The sequence below is a fragment of the Halyomorpha halys genome, unplaced genomic scaffold, assembly GCF_000696795.3.
Source record: "Halyomorpha halys isolate HHAL.00 unplaced genomic scaffold, Hhal_1.1 Scaffold224.1, whole genome shotgun sequence".
NCBI lineage: Eukaryota > Metazoa > Arthropoda > Insecta > Hemiptera > Pentatomidae > Halyomorpha > Halyomorpha halys.
In genome coordinates this window covers 101484-104840 of record NW_027111010.1, presented here as the reverse complement: position 1 = coordinate 104840, position 3357 = coordinate 101484, and the positions used below count along the sequence as shown (strand labels likewise).

Sequence of the window (3357 nt, the reverse complement as noted above, 5' to 3'; positions counted from 1 at the left end):
TTTTTATGATATTTGAATCTGCTCAACATGGCCTTGATTCAACATACCGCCATCTTGGTTTTTTGTATCACGAAGTTATTATAAACAATGAAACTTGGTTAGCTTGCTTTTTGGATAAAAAAAACAAATGAACAATATTAAAATGATACATAAAATAAAACATATTAAAACCCTTTATACATCAAAATATACTATTTACTCAAAAAGAGCATATTACAATATATATATTTATATATTTATATTATACACATTTATTTATACTGAAACCATTATAATAAAAATGTTTTTACAATTATACTTATTTTATAGATGATGAAGGCTCATACCCTATGAGTGTTTGGATAGAAAAGTCGAAAGCATATATAGAAGAGATAAAGTCAACAGATGAAGTTGCAGCTTCTATAATCGCCATAAAAACACTGAATCAAGAGAATGAAGTAAATCTTATATTTGTTATCTTATTTATTTACATAATTGTACATATTTACAGGATATTCCAGAGAGAATGTGAGTCATTGAGGATGTTATGGTTTACTTAAAATGTTTTTACTAAAAATGTGCTACCTACCTCACCTTCTGTTTCAATCCATTGTCAAGATATTTTTTTGAAAGAGTTTTCCTGGAACTATGGCTTTACCAAAAAAATCGCACGCCATAAAAAAATGAAAAAGAAAAGTGGCAACTCAAAGCTGTAGTGTTTGAGAAATATCAGCATAAGAATACTATTTCAATATAAGTTTTGTAGCATTTTTTTGGTTAATTTTTCTTAAATTGTACAATTGTGAGTTTTGTTTTTTTTGTTGCGGAGGTGTACTATGTATAGATGCTTGAGTATTCTCACCAACAAGAAGAAGGGACTGTGTGACTCCTCTTTTGATTAAAATGTTTTGATGATTCCACATTGAAAACTGATCCTGAATAAAACATCCTAAAACTGCATTATTTTGTTTCTTAAGTTCTAAAAATGATATTAACTTGATCTTCCACCACAACATTTATTTTTTGGAGCAGATTAGAGGAAAAAATAATTTATAAAATCAAATATATTTTAAAAATGCTTAAATTACTAAGGTAACTCACCTTATAGTTTTTTTTACACCATAAATGGTGGTAGATTTTGATTTAGCAGACAAAAAATTATATTGAAAATATCAAAAATGAAAAATAAAGTTTCTGCTCTGAGGAGTCTCAAGATTTTTAAGTTCAGAAATTACAGTTCGGTTAGAAGCTCTGTTTCTAATTTTCAATTGATCCAATTTTGAAGTTCTTGGGGTCTTTTTTTTTTTAAAAAATCACTTAAAGCACTGGAGCCTATAAAACCTATTGTCTGCCATCATTATTACAACATTATAATAAGCTATTTAAAACTTGAGATGAGTAGATTATATGAATCTACCTAGGAGTGTTCCTGTAAGCTCAAGTTTGAACATGTGTTTATTAAGTCTACAATGAGTGTGTAGTTTCCTGCGATTTCCTTTAGAGCAGCGGTTCCCAAAGTGGGGAACTCTGGGGTGCCCTGGGGGTCAATTTTTTTTTTTTTAATATACAATCACTAACAAATTGTTAATCAAAATCAGTTAGTTACTTCAAACCCTCCCTTGGTGATTATAATAAACCTATTTATTAATATCTACTATTTTGATAAAATAACATCAAATGTGATCCTATTTTTCAGTTATTCTCCCATTTTTTCACTTTCATAACATGTATCATATAAGAATGTGGATAACTGAGTATTAATTAGTAATATAATTACAACATATTGGTTTTACTTATATTTATTGAATATTTTTTAAGATTATATTATATATTTATTATTTGAGAAAAAGATGGTCGAAAGTGAGGTTAGTTGAGTAATAATGAACATAATACAAATAAGTGAAACTTATTTAATTTTATTTGTGCGAATGTTTCAGCTTAAATTTCAGGCTTTCATAAGGGTCCAAAAAGAAGACAAAATGACTACCACAATCAAAAGAGGAAGAATAAAAACAGTAAAACAAGCAGTTAAGAATATAATAAGTATTGATATAAGACGGTAATGTATAATAATGGAATAATAAGAATCTATATAAGAAGATAATAAACATTAGGGTACTAGAAAATGAAAGAAAGGAAAAAAAAATTAAAAATCGAAACAGTGCACAATGTAAATAACAAAAAAAATGAAATTTACAATATGAGAGATATGTGAAAGTAAATGATGTGCATGATATAATGAGAAGAATGAAAATATATAAGTAAAATTAACTAAATGAAGAAGTGGTATGAAAGTTATATAAACTAAATGAGGGTAAGTAGTAAAATGTTTTATGGTTTAAAAAGTTTTACTTTTTGGCCTGAAATTTAGGCTGAAACATTGGTACAAATTAGATAAAAATAAGTTCCAGTTATATGTGTTCATTACTACTCCACTAACTGTACACCCAACGATCTTTCATATTGATTTTATGGTCAACAATGAATACATGATTATAAATAATTTAAATTTCATTAGAAGAAATTATAAAATAAAAGAAAGGAGAAAGAAAAAAAATATTAAACTTCTAAACAGGGCTTATTGTAAATTATGATAAAATTGAAATCAACATAATGAGAAATGTGTGACTGTAATTGATATACATGATATAATGAGAATATATACAAGTAAAATTAACAAAAAGAAGAGATATATTAAGTTAATATATTATTTAAGAGATATGTCAAATAGTTATTATACCAATGGTGTAAGTAGTAAAACTTGGCCTGAAATGTATTTTGAAACATTGCCACATATAAGATAAAATAAATTTAATCACTTAATTTTGTTCATGAACTAGTTTAATGGCAATTTTTATATTTTAACATTTTGTTTTAGGTGAATTTTGCCAACAAAATTCTTAAAAAATATGTTTTGAATTTAATTAATCATCCAGATGAAGAGAAGTACAAAATAATTAGATTAGGGAATCCTAATATACAGAAATTAATGGATATCCAAGGTGCACTTGACTTTTTGTTATCCATTGGATTCGAAAATAAAAGTATTACTTTTGAAGACAATGATGAGAAAAAGGAAGAGTCGTATTTAGTGCATACCCCCCGAGAAAATCTGGACCTCAAAGTTAGTAAGATTCTTTATCTCTCTTATATTCTTCTTTATGTTTACACACACACACGTACCCACCCACGCGCACACACACGCACGCACGCACGCATGACGCACGCACACACACACACACACACACTCGCGCACGCGCATACACACAGTATCTGATATAAAATCACTTAAAAGTTTCTGAAAACTACCATCCATTTCAATGATTTAACCTTATGTATGATCAAAAATACCTGAGGAAAATTTTTAGGTTTACTTTT

The 3357-nt window shown here is 27.6% G+C and overlaps 1 protein-coding gene across 2 annotated transcripts in view; it reads left to right on the top strand.

Annotated features, from left to right (window-relative positions):
- The window catches only part of LOC106679863 (UBX domain-containing protein 6), a gene marked incomplete at its 3' end in the record, with an annotated part of 59591 nt that overhangs the window by 32167 nt on the left and 24067 nt on the right, over positions 1-3357 (top strand). For both annotated transcript variants that reach the window (XM_014419237.2, XM_014419238.2), the window contains 2 exon segments: positions 310-437; positions 2858-3103. In XM_014419237.2, the coding sequence (XP_014274723.1) occupies positions 310-437; positions 2858-3103 (374 nt within the window).